The sequence below is a fragment of the Aspergillus luchuensis genome, chromosome 5 (assembly GCF_016861625.1).
Source record: "Aspergillus luchuensis IFO 4308 DNA, chromosome 5, nearly complete sequence".
Classification (NCBI taxonomy): domain Eukaryota; kingdom Fungi; phylum Ascomycota; class Eurotiomycetes; order Eurotiales; family Aspergillaceae; genus Aspergillus; species Aspergillus luchuensis.
Window position 1 is genome coordinate 4021875 of NC_054853.1, and position 15204 is coordinate 4037078.

Below are 15204 nucleotides of genomic sequence, written 5' to 3' on the forward strand. Positions count from 1 at the left end.
CAAAAGCCGTTCTGGAAGGGCCATGCGCGGCGGGATGGCCGAGCGTTTCCATTCATGAGCTATGCAAGCAATCAGGCATCAGCACAGCTCATAAATATTCCGCGCAATAGATGTACATAGAGAATCGAGGGCCGCAATGGCCATTGAATGTGAATATATTCAGACAATGCTTACAGTTCAGTCTTGACATCGTAGCCAGTGCGCTTGTTCTTTCCATGGGCATCTTCTCGAGATTCCTGCTCAGATCCCGGCATGAAGCCCTCCAGCTCCATCCACTCTGCCGCAAATGCGGTAACCAACAAGCTCCAGTCCTCTACTGTCGCCAGGTCCAAATGTTCGCCATCATCCTCAATGCGATGCCAGACTGGCGGGAACCCATGGGGACCCGCATCGATTACATGGAGGATCTCTACTCCGCGTTTCATGAAGGGAATATGGTCATCCTGGATACCGGAATAGTAAGGAATCTCGTGCTCGCTTTTGGAGGCATGCGTGAACCACAGCCGCTGCCGATCGGGATCATTGCCGGCGGACTTGAACTGGTTGAGCCGTCGCAGACGGCGCTCAAGGGCAGCTAATTTTTTGTAGGCCCAGTGTGTGGTAGGGAAGAATGACTGGATGGTTGGATCTTTCGAACCCAGCAGATCCAGGAGAACAAAGAGGGATATCGAGGCGAGAGGAGTCTTGTAAATGGACATGGCTGGGTGGACATCTGAATCCCATTGTTCGGCGAGCGAGCGAGCACCGTAGAGGGAATCGGTGTCGGTCCAATACTTGAAGGCCTCCTCACCGTCCAAGAAAAGCACCTGAATGCCCGTCTGCTCGTCCAACGGGTTTGTCTCGCCTTGTGCCTGCATGGCCTCCCACTTCTTTGTCAGAGCTGCATCGATGGTCCTCATAGCATGCATAATCATCGCACAAGGCGCTGCACTGTCAATAGCCCCAATGAATCCTTCCGGTTCGTATTTGCTGTCGTAATGGGCGACCAAAGTAAGTCGCCCAACGTCGCCGGGGGCCGCCCACGGGGGGTCACGGGATGCGATGAAGTTCACAAACGGCACATCTTTTCCATTCGACACGGGTGTCTTTGATGTCGAGTTTTGAAAGTCGATTTTCCAGTCAGGGAGCGAGTTCCGGAAGAAGTCGACGAAGTGGTTCAGCACGGCTGTCGATCCGGAGGTTCCAGACACACGAGGCCTCAGGATCGGTGACAAGATGGCGCCGGTATGGATATCGAAATCATCGTTCGGGCGGGGAAGAGATTCTAGTGTCTGATCCGAGATGGCCTGGTATGCGTTGCCTGGAGCGATTAGGAAGAGGACGGTGATGTAGATGAGCAAGGGGGCCAGAAGGCCACGATAAGCTGAATACATCGGAATAGCGGAGCGACTGGGGTCAGCGCGTCTTCATCGCAAAGGATATGGATAGCGTCTAGACAGCCTCCAATACAGGAGGATGGTGACGATGCCGACGAGTAAAGCCAGATGGTGGTTTGTTGAGGAAGCGATGGTGATTGGGGAAGGTTCAAGTCTATTCCCATCTATTGTCGGCCCGTCAATCGAACCTCCGACCGCCAAGCCGGATCACGTTGCGGAGCTTCTCCAATTTCCCAGAAAAAAAGTCACCCGGCCATCCTTTCGCACTGAAGTCAGTCTTCACATCGTGTCCGTTCGACTCTTCTGACCTGCCAAGTGGCGCGAATATACTGCCGGAAGCTCAGCGCGAACTTATAAAGCCCCCTCGCCAAACCACTCAATGCGTCCTGTCATCCTGCTGAGCGCGCAATTGCGCTCCGCACTTCCCCGGAGCGTGCGGAGAGACCTCAACAGCAAGCTATTTGCTCGATTCAAGACAACTCAGAACCCTGTTCCTCCGCCGAAGCCCAGCGCTCCTTTCATCAAGCGAAAGGAGCCTATTGCACCCCGGAACCCACAGGGGTCACCTACCAAACATGCTAAATTGACATTTCGCAAAGGTATAGCTCCCCCGCTAAGTTGCCAAGATAAGGAGAAAATCGTGCTGATTCGATATTTGTAGGGCCACCGGAGAAGGTAGTGGTGTATTATAGCGGGAAAGGGAAGACAGCTGTGGTAGGAACATTGAAGCTCGTTTCACTTTTAATATTTGGAGTTTCCTGTTTCCTTCTTGCTCCAGCATTCGCATCATCGGATGAGCATCCATGGTACCTCGCCCCTGCAAGTAAGTATGCACGGTCGCTTGTCCGATATACTCCTGTTGACCCTTAAAAAGTTGCAATTGGTGGTACTCTTCCGATGATCTTCATCCTCTACACCACAGCCCCGTTTGTCGTTTATGTGCACGTTGCCATTCCCGCCTTTGCCCGCCGCTCTCGCGAGACAATGATTGAATACGTGAAGAACCTGCCGCCCACGGCCACCTTGTACATGACTACCATTCGTTCAAGTTCGTTGCCTCAGCAGACAGAGGTCAGACTGGGTGACTTGGTTCTCAACAAGTCTTTTCTCCGGCCTGTGACCTTTACCAATTCAAAGCCCGCGCCCTCTCCTTGGTGGGCAGGAAAAACCCCTCAACACTTTTACACGGATGTGAGGGCCCAGCGCTCGACCCAGTCCCCAAACTACTTTCCTACCTTGTGGGATGACGTGTTCAAGAAAATCCAGAACAATGGCTTGAAGAAACAGAACTGAGAGATTCACTGAACATGTTCTATACCAACCGGCGGGGTAGGAACTTTGACGGTACACGATCGCAATCAAAAGTTCCAGTCTGTGTTTTCGCTGTTTGCTTCGGTAGCCAGCGAAGCGGGTTGCCTTCAGCTCATTCACAGCTCTGAACTCAGGTCTATCTCTGCTGTTGCACAATTTGAGTTCGTGGCAACACAGTTCTTTCCTCGCCAAGGACTTTACCTGTTTATCATCTACACGCCGCCAACTCTCACCTCTGATTCCACTTTTTCCCTTACTTCTTTCTCGTTTACCTTTCCTTACTTCACCCCAAGTCGCTCCCACCATTACATTCTATTCTCCACTACGTCCCGCACATCATCATGTCTGCACTAAAGCCCAACCAACCCGAAACCCTTCTGGGGCTGAGTATGGCCGAAGCGCGGATGATCATCCTCGGTGTACTGAGTTCCGATAAATCTGGCAAAGTATATACCCTTTTCTTCCAGCTATGGTGAAACCTCTGACAACAACTGTAGGTTGACTTTGATAAGATGGCCGTCAAGGGAGGCTACAAGAACGCTCAGTCTGCCAGTACTCTTTATCACAAGGCCAAGCGTAGGCTTTTCGATATCCATAATAACCCGGCCGATCAAGAAGCTGGTACCTCTATCAGTCCTGCAAAGGAATCCGGTTCCACCACTGCCACTCCCAAGAAAACTCCCGCAAAGCGTGGCAAAGACAAGGCTGTCGCCGATGATGACAACACTGGTGCTATCGAGACTACTCCAACTCCTTCCAAGGGGAAGCGTCAGAAGACGGCAGCTACCCCCAAGACCCCGAAGACCCCTCGTTCTGCGCCGAAGGCTGTGAAGACAAAGGCTCCGTAAGTAATTTCTCCCCTTGCGCCTGTCCTTGCTGCTGATTATGTTACTCCTATATAGAAAGCCTGGAGGCGACACTACCCCCACTCCAGTCGAAGGCAAAGTCGCCGTGAAGAAGGAAGAACACGATACGGAGCTCGAAAAAAGTACCGTCAAGGAGGAGTCGAAATCTTCTGATGACGAGAAACTTATGAGTACCAGCCAGATGAGTGCAGAGTTCTCTGTCATGGGACAGTGTCCAGACTCTCCCAAGCAAATGAGTCTGACTTGAAGAGTCTGGTAGCGTGGTCCTGTGCTTCTCGTCAGGCCGAGTGCTCTATGGACAGCGGTTTCTTATGCGGTATGATGAGATGGATGAGATGAAAAGGAAGAAATAATTTGTTTTCTTTGATTTGATATGGTTGGCGCGATGGGTTGTCTATTACTCCTAGTGGTTACGGCGCTTTGCAGTTCTACTGTTTTCCCAGTTCGTGGGTGTCAGTATCGTATCCAACCCAACTCGGCTCGAAATTCGGAAAATGGGGTGGTATATGGATCTCGGTAGTAAAGAAACATCCATGTCTCAAAAAATGAACGAAAAGTCATGAGACTCGAACATTCGGACAATATACCTAAAGGGTGCGACTAATCGTAAATCAATCCACTTTTCAAGCCCACAATCCAAATGTGATATTCAGTACTGCTCCCTATTTTACGGCCGAGTCCCCTGGACATGCGCTCATGCGGAGCGGACTGTCTGAATATTCGATATAATCTGGATAGAGAAGAGCGCAAATGAACATTCAATGAATGACAACACTTTAGTTAAGAATGTCTTGCCCAATACGGCAAGGGGGCATGCCATAGCCATTAGCTCCCTGCATTGCAGTAGAACAGCATGCCGAACAGAATCATTATAGTTAAGATCTCTGAGCAACTCTGTATTGCAGCTCGCCTCAATGATCATCCCCAACAGGCCCAATCTCTTTGTCATGAATTCCACCAGTGTATCGGCAGACACCTTTCCCAAGTACGACGATGATGATAGTAGGAGGGAATATTTCTGACGAAATATGGGACTTTGCATTGGGCTGTATTCCACGGCTCAGAATAACTTACTTATATCGAGCACGCTAGATCGTAATACTTGTAGTGTTCTCAAACATGTTTTCACTAAAACATCACTGACCACAAAAAGTCTTAGCCCATGCAAGAGTTATTGCTCATCCCCTTTTCGCATAAATCGGTCCACTCATAAGCTACACCTACAACCTTCACAGAAAATGAAATCCACCCTTGCAATCATCACTACTCTCCTAGCTACCAAGGAAGTGACTATCACGCCCCTCCCAGAAATAGACCGAAAGGGGTGACTTTGCAAACTATTGTCTTCCTCAAACTTTTATGGATACCCCGACCCTGAACTGTAGGAGTACGAGAACCCCCCGAGGATTCAGATGGCAAAGTCTTGATCTGTAACGAGCAGGAAGGGACATACATCCTCTGCAGTGCGTATTGGAACGAGTGTTACGCTGCTGCAGAACAGGGGACGTTATTCCATCGACCAACTTAGCTTGCGGAGATCGGTGGTAGAACCTACTACCAAATTCTAGCAGACGGCAGCAATGTTGACTCCACAGGAAAGCAAAAATTCGGCTCTCCAGGGCGGTAATACCTTGACACTTGCTTCGCTAGACCCTAATCATAGCCAGCGATTTCTTTCGATTGAGGAGGTGGATGAATAGACAGACTAGATGTGAGGCATTCACATTATGTCTCAATCTGTTCTATCTGTTCAAGTGTCTGTGTACGGTTGAATGAATGAATGAATGCCTGGGGATGGTTGGTAGCAGAGTTTTGGGGATACTAACTTCCACTTTTGTTTTCGTCCCTATCATGTTATATTCCAGGCCCTAGTCTAGTACCTCTTCTCATCCATACTTATAGTTTGTCGGAAGAGAAAAGAATATCAATACATTTTGAAACTTCAATTAAACCCACTGCATCGAAATCTCCTGCAATTCATTTTGATCGTCAAACACACCAATGCGGAGATACTTCCCACCTTCAAGAACCCACATCTTTCCTCCATCAATATCTTCAATCGTACCGAAAAGATGATAGTAGTCTACTCCATCAATGTTATCCGACTGGATGGATGTAAAGAAGGTTCCGTCGTCCTCAGTAGAAAGACTGCAGCTTGTCGACTGCCCGCTGCAGCTAATATAAGATCCCAAGAAAACATTGCGAATCAAGAACCCTTGATTGGTGTTGATGGATTCCCACTCATCCAGGCTGGGGAGGCCGTATATGTTGTTGCTGAAGGCTATGGTTTCGTTGGCGTTCTTCGCGTCTAAGATCGGGAGGGCGTACTCGGTTCCACCGCGATAGCCGATGCGGAAGTTGGGTGCGGCGTGGCAGGTGAGGGCGGAGAGGAGGGTGGTGGTGGTGGTGGCGAAGAGGAAGGATTTCATTTTGATAGTAGTACGGGTGGATGTTTATTTAGAGAAAGGGTAAGCTTTAAGGTTATGGTTGCTCTAACTTTGTGCTTGAGCTTAAGCAGTAGATGATTGATTGATAGGTGCGAAGAAAGGGAGGGGTAGAGATGATGGGATTTATATTAGATAGGTTTGGAGCAACATTATTGTAACATTTTGAGGCGAGCTGAACTAACACACCCATTGTGTCTTAGAATCATTGACTCTCACCATTGGTATGTAGTATCTCGTACCTACTATCTACGAGTGTTCTGGAATGCAATCTGCATGTCTTGGGCCTTATTAAGCAAGTCAAGCCCTAGGAGATAAAGTTTGGGTTCGGGTAATTCTCCGCGGAATGCAACAGGGGCAAAGTTTGGAAATGCTACGGTTCGACAGCCACAACTACAATCTGAGTTATTGGCGCTGGGACGCCAGGGGACTGCAAGACAATTGTATGAGTAGAAGGAAGGTGGAGTCAATGGAGTTCGCGGATGGTGTTCCTTGCGGGATGCCTCACGTCATACCGTCACAAAAATTGTCCCTTCGATCCCCCTTCTGGTATAATCGTCATGGACTCGGAGATTCTCGATGCTCGACACATTCTCAGAGCTATTCTGACTCGTATTCTATGCAGAATACTACACTGAATGTAGGTAGGCTGATGGATGATTGAATCCTGAAGCGGGTTATATGGGAAACGAGTAGGTAATGGATACTACCAAAGTGGCTTTTGGGAAACTGCCACTATGATCACTACCTACAATGATGGATTTTACTTTCAGTGATATGGTAGAGAGTAACAGCATGAACAGCAGGAGCATTGAGGCGGAGTTTCATGTTCATTTGAATTCCCTTCTTTCGCCTCCCACAGTAGAGCATCGTTTCTTCAAGTCTACAGCTGGACTTTGCATATGTTTAGTCCTTACTCGAGCCATATTATCATTATGCAGAAATCTTACTTTTATCAGGAAGAATCACGCTCGCAGCCTTACAGTAGGACAAGATGTAAGCTTAATCCACCATGGTCTTGGCATGCACAATACCACGTGGTTTATCATCTAAGGACCCTTTCCTGCCTGCAGCGAAAAAGGGTCCGTTTGACGCAGAATTCGGTCAACAGTTGGTCGCCAAATGAGAATACTGGGGGGAAACTATAAATTTTGAAGAAGAGAGAATGTAATAAGTTTAACAAAATGAAATGTTATGAAATAGGAAACGCAACAATAACCGACCATAGAATAGTACATGAAAGAGAAATGGTACCCACCGGAAAATGTATCCGTACTTCTGTAGGATATGAGACGCCCAAAGGCGAGACGGCGCGAAGAGGCCATAAAGTGGGGATGGAACACTCTCGATAGAATAAGAAGTACCGAGGAAGTATTGTCGCGTAGAGTAAGTGATTTGGAGTGAGTACTCGAGTGTAGGGCAGCCCTACTTACTATCTAGTGAGTACCTGACTGATAATTTTCCGGGACTGTGCTGAGTCGCATTATGGAGATAGGGGTATGCGTAAGAACCCTAATAAAGCATATGATTATTCTTCTTATCCCTGTTTGCAGCGTGGCATGACCTCTTTTCGGCACTTGTTGGACATATAATCTGTTTAGGATGGGAGAACTTTTCTATTTGGGGAGTGAAGAGGCCTGGCACATATCTAATAGTAGATGAATTTGATCCCTTGGATTATTTGTATGATATTTTCAAATATCACGCTACTGGACCTCATGTATTACTGTACATTGTTGATAGTTTATCGAGTACTCAGTCGATATATAAACCTTAACTGGTATAGATAAAGTGACATCTACTCAGAACGGTTCTATAGTATTCATGAAGATATGCTATTAAATCTGTATCATTAGGATTCCTTATCCTGGCTCATCCCTGATACTCCTCGTTCAGTCCCCACTCAACAGCAGCAATCTGCAAAGCAAGGACGGGAGAGAACTGGCGCGACCAGGAAAAGCTGCCTGTCATGTACCAGAACCCTGGCATACCAGTCGGTCTCCATACCTATGAGCGAAGAAATGTTAGCCCTCTGGCGACTGGAAAAAAGATGCGGGATAGTAGCGAACTTACACCGAACCGTTCCTGACTCCCATCCAAACTACATATCACGCCGGGCACCCTGTCCAAGATTTCCCTAGGCACCATGCGCTCGATCAACTTGTCCGTGCGTTCGAAACCCGTCGCAAGGATAACCACATCCGACTCGATCTGGGTACCATCGGCGAGGGTAATTCCACCAGGGTAGTATTCGCGGACGCCTTCCTGGCATCTCCGTACCTTAATCCGACCATCGAGAATCATCCCACATGCACCTTGATCGATATAGAAATGACCCGCCTTGATCAGCTGATGGTCAACAAGACTGTCACCCTGGTCCCCTCTCTTGACCGCTAATCCGGCCTTTTCCAGCCCGTCCAGCATGTCCTTATCCAACATGGACATCATCTGCGACGCACCAACACTGAGAGTCCGAACAACGGCCGTGGGGAACGAGTTACCCAGAAGATCCGCATCATCGGTGCTCAAGCCCGGCGTATCCCAGAGCTTCACTTGAAGCTCCTCCACGGACATGAGAGAGGCCACGAAGAGAGGATTGCGCTGCACTATCGTGACCGATTTCGCTCCATGACTGGCAAAGTCCTGGGCGACATCGTGTGCGCTTGTTCCGGCACCGATGATGGTAATCTTCTTGTTCTGAACGTCGGGCATCAAGCTCGCGGACTGATGCGCGGATGTGTGGAAGATCTGACCCTTGAATTCGTTCTCACCGGGGAAGGAGGGCTTAATGGGGATATCGCTGAGGAGGCCCGTCGCGAGGACGAGGTGCTTGGTGGTGATGCTCTGTACGCTGCCGTCGTTGGATTGAAGGTCGACCGAGTACCGCTGGGTCGATGGTTTGTACTGAATGTTGGTTGCTAGCGTACCATATCTGAGATTGAGACCCAGAAGATCTCCGTAGTGTTCCATCCATTTGACAATGTGCTCCTGGTCGAGGTAGCGCGGCCAGGTGGTGGGGTACTTCAAGAACGGAAAGTGGTCCATGTAGCTCGGGGTGTGTGATTTAATTGACGTGTACCTAGCACGCCATGAATCTCCGGGGCGGGCTGTCTTGTCGACGACCAGGTACTTGAGGCCGAGATTCTGTAGGTGAGCGGCCAGAGCAAGGCCCGATTGACCTGCGCCCACGACCAAGACTTGCAGGTCGCTGTCCTCGTTGGTCGATTGAGGTTCAAATCCACTAGACTGTACCTCGGCCGCCTTCGCCCTCTCTGCCTCCAGCTCGTCTTGTCCATTCAGACGCTCGAGTACAGTAAAGACCGTCCACGCCTTCCACTCCTCGGGCCCTACATTCGCCAGGCGAAGAACACCCCTACCCTTGCCAGCCTTGGTTTTGAACCCAAACCCAGCCTGGATGAAGCGCATACCACCCAGGTCAGCCAGGTGCGGCTGTAATGCGCCAGGCTGATCGAGCTTCGGGTCTGAAAATCCACTGGTGGAGCTGGCGAGGTAGCTGGAGATGGCCTGGGGGCCATTATGGCATGCAATGTCCCACGAGAAGGAAACAAAATCGCGCCACCAAGATCCCTTCTCCAGGAAGTTGGCTTGGATAGCATCTGGCTGACCCGTGGAGAGGCTCTTTGAGAAAGAGGTGAGCCACTCGTCGGCAATCTTGGCTGCATTAAGCTGTTCTGCGTCTATGGAGGGGTGCAGACTAAGGTTGGGAAGAGCCGCTAGCGGCGGAAATCCATCGGAGATTGATCCCATAATAAATGGCCGTGATTGAGAGGGTTATGATAGAATGAAGCGAGGGAAATGGTTGTGTAGCTGGAAACCAAGTTGGTTGATAGCCCTTTATATAACTAAAAGCTGACAGCTGCGTGCCGGATGAACCCGACAGTGCTTAGGCCGACAGATGTTTAGCAACTGTCCGTTGGAATACAAGGCTGCTGGAGTGGAGCAGCCACTGCGCCAGGTTGCGATCGGGATCCCCATCCCAGCCTCAACATCCTTTGTTCGTATTTGAGCTAAAATAGTGGTATCATACTACTCCACCTGTTTTGTATGGTCAAGCATTTACATCGAATGCTAAGTTGGACCCTATTCGTTGAGAGGATCGCGTCTCGCGTTCACCGAGTACACACTGTGGTTTTATCCATGTCAAGCTGATTAGTGGTGTGTGGCCTAAGCTGTCAGGACTGAAACTCTAGACCTTTACCAGTTTTTATGATTCTGACGGTAGGATACACAGCCCTGTGGGGAGATCTACGCATCTTCCTGAATAGAAGTAATTTCTGTGACTTCTCATAAGTAAAGGCAGGATAGCTAATAAATAGCAGGGTACTCAAGGTTCTCTTTCGCATACAAAAATACAAGACGGGGGGATTGAAACCCGAACATCTTTCCCCAAGCAGGCAGGGCTAGTGCTGTGACACTAAACAGGCGGCTACCAATGGCTCTATGAGAAGGGGCCAAGCCCCCATACAGACCCCACTGGGGCCATCCCACCAGCGATCCACCTGCTCAAGTACCCGCCAGAGCACGTAACGGTTTAACCGCGCCTATCTATTCGTGCCATCGTGTCATCCTTCCCCGTGCTGGCACATTGTCATTCGCCGGGTGGTTGAGTTCAGCTGGCTAAGCACTGCCTGTACGACTAAGTCTTTGTTCTTCCACTACGCTACGGGCAGCTAGACAGCTGAGCCTCACCAATGGGATGTAAATGCTGCAGATGGGATGTACGCGGGGTAGAGCCATGTGTCTGACGTGCATGATGGATTCTACTACTAAATTTTTATTTAAGATATCCATTGTCAATGTAGCCAGGAACCAGGTGATCCCTAGCTATCTTTGCTGCCTAAGCACCAGTTTCCTGCTATGAGAAGGGGGAAGCATTCGCCCCTGACCTTCCATTCAAGCGCAGGCAGGTTTGTTCCTTCCCCGAATTATCTCTGCCGCCCGCTCTGCAACGGCATACACCGTCGACATGGGGTTCGCTGCTGTCACAGTAGGGAACACACTAGCATCGACAACTCGCAAGTTACCAGTCCCATGAACCCGCAACTCGGTATCCACGACACCTCCCTTCTCCCGCGGGGCCATGATGGCCGTCCCGCAGAAATGATGCGCCGCCACGACCGATGTCCTCAACGTCTCCTCTACGACACCCGGGTCCTGAGTCTCAGGGCTGGGGCCCGGTGCGGAGCCAAGAATCCCACTGAATGGGGAGCAATCTGGGAGGGCGTGAAGGGTCTTGAAGTGCGCCGCCATGAGTTTAATATCAAGGGGGTGCGACAAATAGCTCGGGTCGATGATGGGCTTGTCAGTGGGCTGGGAGGAAGAGAGGTGGACGGATCCGCGGGAAAGGGGGTACGAGGGGATTAAGCCAAGAATGGCCATGGAGTTGGGCAATGTGCTAAGGAAGAAGCAGGCTGTTGGCTCGGAGGGGTTGGCGAGGAGGTTGTTGAGGGGGGGATGGGGAGGGTGACGCGAAAGGAGGTCTGCTTCAGCACCCGAGCGGACGAAAGAGATGGCCTGAATGCCTGGAGTGGGGGAGGCGGTATCCGGCAAGGGCTGGATGGGAACGGGAAGCACGGCCATGAGGTGACTGTTGAGATTTTCTCCAACGGAGGGGTTGTCAATGATGCAGGGAATGCTGTGCGTGGAGAGGCGGGATGCAGAGCCAATGCCGGAAAGTTCGAAGAGTTTGGGGGTGTTGAAGGCGCCCGCGGCGAGGATTACTTCTTTAGTGGCTGTGATGGGAGAGGGATCATTGTGCAGGAGGACACCGGTAGTGGTGACGGTGGTGCTTGTCGTGTCGAAGAGGATGCGCTCGACCGTGGTGTTGGTGAGGATGCGCAAGTTTGGGCGTGAGGCCGCATACTGAGTGCTTGCGCTGCGGACGCCTGTGGTGGTGATGGTAGCCGTGTAGGGGCGGGTGCCGGTGGTCGGGGTCGGGATCAGGGTATCACTGAAGGCGTAGCCCTTGTCCGCGAAGGTCTTATTCCAGGCATCAATGATGGTGTGATTCCTTGGTTCCGCCAGTGCTGGATAGGTAACTTCGATGGGACCAGTTGCGGCGGATGCAGCAGCGCCCGGACCATTGCCAGGAGCAGCTTCGGGGCAGACATGGAAGCTACGGTGAAAGTACGGGGCCAACGACTGCCAGGACCAGCCGGGGTTCCCCAGCGCCTCCCAGGCGTCGATGCCCGCCGGGGCGGGCGGCACAAACGCCAGCCCGTTGATGGCGGATGTACCGCCCAATAGCCGGCCCGCGGCGTAATTTTGGTCTCGGTTATTCAAACCGGGCTGGCGCGCAACAGTTAACATTCGATAACTGACTCCCAGGAATGAATTCGATAGATAGCACACACCTGTGGTACGACCTTGAATTGCCAGTCCACTTCCGACCCGCTCAGAGTGGGCCACGCCGCGGGGTTCTGAACACGCTCGTCCGAGCTGCGGTCCGGTCCCGCCTCCAGCACGAGCACATTGACGTTGGGGTCTTCCGACAGGCGGTTGGCGACCACCAGGCCGGCGGTGCCACCGCCGATGACAATGTAGTCAGCGGTTGGGTAGGTCATGTTGGTCATATTTCTGAAGGTGTCGTTGCAGCAGAAAGTTAAAACGAGGAGGATCTTGTTGGTGGAGTGATCCTATATAATGGTAAACGGTGCGGGAATGCGTGTTGCTTAAATACTAGGAATCAGCACACACAATCAGAGGGGATTATTCTGGGACCCAGTGAAGGATGAATCTGGACAATTTAAACTACCTACAACTACTACTTGTAGTGGGGTCCAGTGACAGAACCGAAAGTGGCTATGCCGCGCACTATAAAGTGCGGCAGGTACGTGGGGTTTGGTGCTATCTATGTAGAACTTCCAACGTCAGCTTAGGGTTGAAGGGCCCCATCGCTTAGGCCTCGGTCAGATTTTCGGCCCTCGCTAGGCTCCACACTACGCATCACCAGACCGGAGATCTCGACGCCGGGGCCCAAACTTAGACTGCAATCGCAGCCTCATCCACTAGTAACCTATCCCGCTGGGATCTGCGGACTGTTGACTAAGAGGGTTGCCTAAGGGCTGTTTGGTTCAGGAAATGGAAACGTCTCGTCACTAATGACACTAAGGTTCTTTTGTGATCACCCGGTTGCTGCAGTCACCAAAAAAAAAAAAAAAAAGGTCAAGACCTCTCCTTGAACTATCTCTATGCCTTTCCCCCATCTTGCATTGAGTGGTTAAGTATACAGCATTTCTCTGGGTTATATTAAAGATGGTGTCCAGTTGAACAATTCGTGATACTTACAGCCTTTTACCGCACCATCGATGAAACTGGTCTTACGATTGGAAATTTCTTTATGGTTCGTGAAATACATCTGCATCCGGTCCTTAACTACTCACACGCGACAAAGCCTTCCATCTGTCTGTTCCGCCCACTCTTCACTTCCCACAGCCTTCAAAGCGTAAAAGGTGTGGTTGGGGTCGTACTTGTTCTTGATAGAGCTTAACTTAGCATAATTGTCACCGTAGAACGTTGACTGCCAATTAGGCTGGTTAAAGTCAGCCTCATTTAGGTAAGCACCGCTGCCAGGCGTCAAGTTCTCAAGCAGGGGGAGAAGTGTTTCCGTCATGAGTTTCTGGTTTTCGACGTCATGGGTATAGTTGTAATAATCGAAGGAACTATAGATAGGTAAATGGTTCGACAGAGCTTCATACTCCTGATCACGACAGAGAAAGACTTACGTGCCGAGGACAATGCGAATCAGCGCATCGCGCCATGCGGGGTTGACAGAGTTGTCGGGTATAGTCGAATGTGAAGCGTTGAAAGAGACCCCTGCAACGACTGCCCCGTAGTCGGTGATGGTACGAAAGGAATCAACGAGTGGGCGAAGATTGTCATCTACCGTGCTCCGCGGGATCAGACGACCGCCGATTTGAGACTCGGTCACGGCCATCCAGGGGCTGAATCGCGTGTAGCATTCGTAAAAGCTGGAACAACTGGCAATGTTGTACGCTGTACCGGTTAGTAGTGACTCTGATTGAGATGATTAAACGTACTATAGGTCATGTTGTTGCTGCGCAGAAGGTCCAGGGTGGGCTGCATCAGCGCCTGCAACTGCTCCTTGGTGCCGCCGGGTAGCGTGGACGGCATGCTCTTGAAGACCGCGTTAGTGACTTCCCAAACCGCAGCACCACCTAAATCGGCCAGCTTAGCCGTATCCTGGATGTAGCTTGCGGCAACTTCCCAGAACATATCCTCAGTTACTCTGTCATTGGTGAAGGTCAAGTTGGCGGTGGCGGCCGGAATGTCAGTATAAAGCTTGCTGGTCATGGACAGGGCAACGGCGTAGGTGCCCCCGCCGCCACCGCTCATCGCCCAGTATAAATCAGAGTTATTGAAAGGGGTAGCAACCAAGTGGTCTCCGGTGGCAGTGATTACCTCCCACTCCAAAACCTGGTCTGCAGCCAGGCCATACATGGACATCAGCTGGCCGTGGCCTCCGCCTTGAGAATATCCACCAGCATAGCCTACTGTCTGGCAGTTGCCACCCACGAGGGTGTATCCCTGCTCATGGGCCGCATTCATGGCGTCCAAAATCTGCACACCTGCACCGACATTGATGGCGGGCCCGGAGTAGCCTGTTGACTGGTATTCGACAATTTCAATATCTTTCAGATGATGAGTCCAAAGGGCCAGGGCACCAGCCCCAGTGGACCTGCCAAGATAATCGTGGCCAGTATTGCGGACAACAAGACGGATATTATGCTTGGTAGCAAACTCGATGGTTGTCTGATAATCCTGCGCGCTGCTGGCATTCACGGCATACCGGACCAGGGGCCTGATGGTGCAGGGTGTGTTGGGCAGGTATGGATCGCAAGAGAAATTGGCAAACCACGGCGCCATTGGGGAGTAACTGGTCTCATAGTGGGTTTTGGTTTCGTTCCAGACTGCCAGCAGCTCCTCACAAGCCGCTGCATCGTATGGCAAGTATGTACTGTTGTAGTGGCAGACACTCGCAGCAGGGACTGTGGCAATGAGCCTCCCCCCCAGCGTAGCGTTGAAAACGTCCCAGTCCTGCGTAGAAGGCCAGCACGCATCTCCGGGAAAGCAGCGACACGACAAGCCGGTTGAAGCTGAGGCAACGGGTAGCAATGAAACGAGGGCGTAGGACAGTTTGCCGGCCATTCCGGAGGAAGCACAAAA

General features: G+C 51.0%; 7 protein-coding genes across 7 annotated transcripts; 2 read left to right on the top strand and 5 right to left on the bottom strand.

Annotated features, from left to right (window-relative positions):
- Positions 1-52: 52 nt before the first annotated feature.
- Positions 53-1373, bottom strand: AKAW2_51315A (glutaminyl-peptide cyclotransferase family protein; the record flags this gene model as incomplete). The annotated part of the gene is made up of 2 exons (XM_041691232.1): positions 53-59; positions 175-1373. The coding sequence occupies 2 exons, from the start codon at positions 1371-1373 to the stop codon at positions 53-55; spliced, it is 1206 nt and encodes a 401-aa protein (XP_041544737.1).
- Positions 1374-1755: 382 nt separating this feature from the next.
- On the top strand, positions 1756-2669 carry AKAW2_51317S (uncharacterized protein; the record flags this gene model as incomplete). Its single annotated transcript, XM_041691233.1, has 3 exons — positions 1756-1975; positions 2038-2199; positions 2251-2669. 3 exons carry the CDS (start codon positions 1756-1758, stop codon positions 2667-2669), a joined length of 801 nt encoding a protein of 266 aa, XP_041544738.1.
- Positions 2670-3028: 359 nt separating this feature from the next.
- On the top strand, positions 3029-3800 carry AKAW2_51318S (putative histone h1.3.; the record flags this gene model as incomplete). The annotated part of the gene is made up of 3 exons (XM_041691234.1): positions 3029-3133; positions 3185-3531; positions 3590-3800. The coding sequence occupies 3 exons, from the start codon at positions 3029-3031 to the stop codon at positions 3798-3800; spliced, it is 663 nt and encodes a 220-aa protein (XP_041544739.1).
- Positions 3801-5499: 1699 nt separating this feature from the next.
- Positions 5500-5982, bottom strand: AKAW2_51319A (uncharacterized protein; the record flags this gene model as incomplete). Its single annotated transcript, XM_041691236.1, has 1 exon — positions 5500-5982. The coding sequence occupies one exon, from the start codon at positions 5980-5982 to the stop codon at positions 5500-5502; it is 483 nt and encodes a 160-aa protein (XP_041544740.1).
- A 1887-nt stretch (positions 5983-7869) lies between these two features.
- On the bottom strand, positions 7870-9765 carry AKAW2_51320A (flavin-containing monooxygenase; the record flags this gene model as incomplete). The annotated part of the gene is made up of 2 exons (XM_041691237.1): positions 7870-8004; positions 8071-9765. The coding sequence occupies 2 exons, from the start codon at positions 9763-9765 to the stop codon at positions 7870-7872; spliced, it is 1830 nt and encodes a 609-aa protein (XP_041544741.1).
- Positions 9766-10911: 1146 nt separating this feature from the next.
- AKAW2_51321A (GMC family oxidoreductase) lies at positions 10912-12327 on the bottom strand (the record flags this gene model as incomplete). The annotated part of the gene is made up of 1 exon (XM_041691238.1): positions 10912-12327. One exon carries the CDS (start codon positions 12325-12327, stop codon positions 10912-10914), a length of 1416 nt encoding a protein of 471 aa, XP_041544742.1.
- A 1069-nt stretch (positions 12328-13396) lies between these two features.
- On the bottom strand, positions 13397-15186 carry AKAW2_51322A (FAD-dependent oxidoreductase; the record flags this gene model as incomplete). The annotated part of the gene is made up of 3 exons (XM_041691239.1): positions 13397-13679; positions 13743-14013; positions 14058-15186. The coding sequence occupies 3 exons, from the start codon at positions 15184-15186 to the stop codon at positions 13397-13399; spliced, it is 1683 nt and encodes a 560-aa protein (XP_041544743.1).
- Between the last annotated feature and the right edge of the window lie 18 nt (positions 15187-15204).